Source organism: Sinocyclocheilus grahami, unplaced genomic scaffold (assembly GCF_001515645.1).
Source record: "Sinocyclocheilus grahami isolate Dianchi unplaced genomic scaffold, SAMN03320097.WGS_v1.1 scaffold7391.1, whole genome shotgun sequence".
Classification (NCBI taxonomy): Eukaryota; Metazoa; Chordata; class Actinopteri; order Cypriniformes; family Cyprinidae; genus Sinocyclocheilus; species Sinocyclocheilus grahami.
This window is the reverse complement of record NW_015511447.1, coordinates 3,566-4,460: the sequence shown is the minus strand read 5'-3', so window position 1 is coordinate 4,460 and position 895 is coordinate 3,566. Positions and strand designations below refer to the sequence as shown.

At 35.6% G+C, this 895-nt stretch overlaps 1 protein-coding gene across 1 annotated transcript in view; it reads left to right on the top strand.

Moving 5' to 3' along the window:
• Positions 1–322: 322 nt before the first annotated feature.
• snrnp27 (small nuclear ribonucleoprotein 27 (U4/U6.U5)) overlaps positions 323–895 on the top strand; it is a gene marked incomplete at its 3' end in the record, with an annotated part of 2,001 nt that continues 1,428 nt past the window's right edge. Inside the window, exon 1 of the mRNA XM_016263859.1 lies at positions 323–519. Within this exon, the coding sequence (XP_016119345.1) occupies positions 483–519 (37 nt within the window). The remainder of the gene's footprint in view (positions 520–895) is intronic.

The following is an 895-nucleotide window of genomic DNA, read 5'->3' as shown; positions in this document are numbered from 1 at the left end:
ATATTAGAATGTAAAATGCTAGGATCGGATGTACCATTCATTAAAGATCACATCCATGCAAAGTTGTTGTAGTCTGTTTCTTTGGGGTGGATTTCAAAACAATAGCCTACTTGTGACTATATAATAAAAGATAAAAGATGACTATTTCACGGATTTAGCCAATTAACTTGAAAAACGTTGCTTTATTCGAGTACAAATAAGTTGCAAGCAGTTCGTATTTGCTGTTAAAGTATCTCAGAAGCATTTAACTCGACACCGATGTATAATGATTAATACTGACATTCAGGCTATATTCAGTAAGCGGATCGTAATGTTTGGTAGGGTAGGAACTATTTGTCGCGGAACGCTTGAAGGGTTTGTTGTTCCGGGCTGCTTTTTGAGGCGCACAGTTGATGGCGACCATCTCTAGAAATTTCTAGTTAAGTAGCAGATTGTGAACGCGCTGTTTTAAAGAAAATAGTCCGCTTTATATTGATCAAGTCATGGGAAGAAGCAGGAGTCGAACACCACCACGACGAGGTTTGAGTTCAATTATTGTTTTAAATATTTGGATTGTAACGTGTGACTGGATAGTTCTGTGGTTAACATCACAGCTGGCGCACATTCATCACAAATCGTATCAGCTAAATTGTTTTGCTTTTCAAACTCTTTCTACGATTTGAAATGTTCTACACTCCAGTGTAATACAGATACATATTTTTTTTAATGAAAGCGTTTCATTATCTGCCGAACTACAGCTTTCATATTGATTGTTTTTGTTGGTTATTTATTAACCTCTTGTTATTGCTAATTAGGCCTGTAAAAGACGACTTTAGTTATTAAATGTTTCACTAATGGTGCAAGGGTTGTAACATCAGTGACAAATTCTCATAAAAGATTGTCTAAATATGTTGTC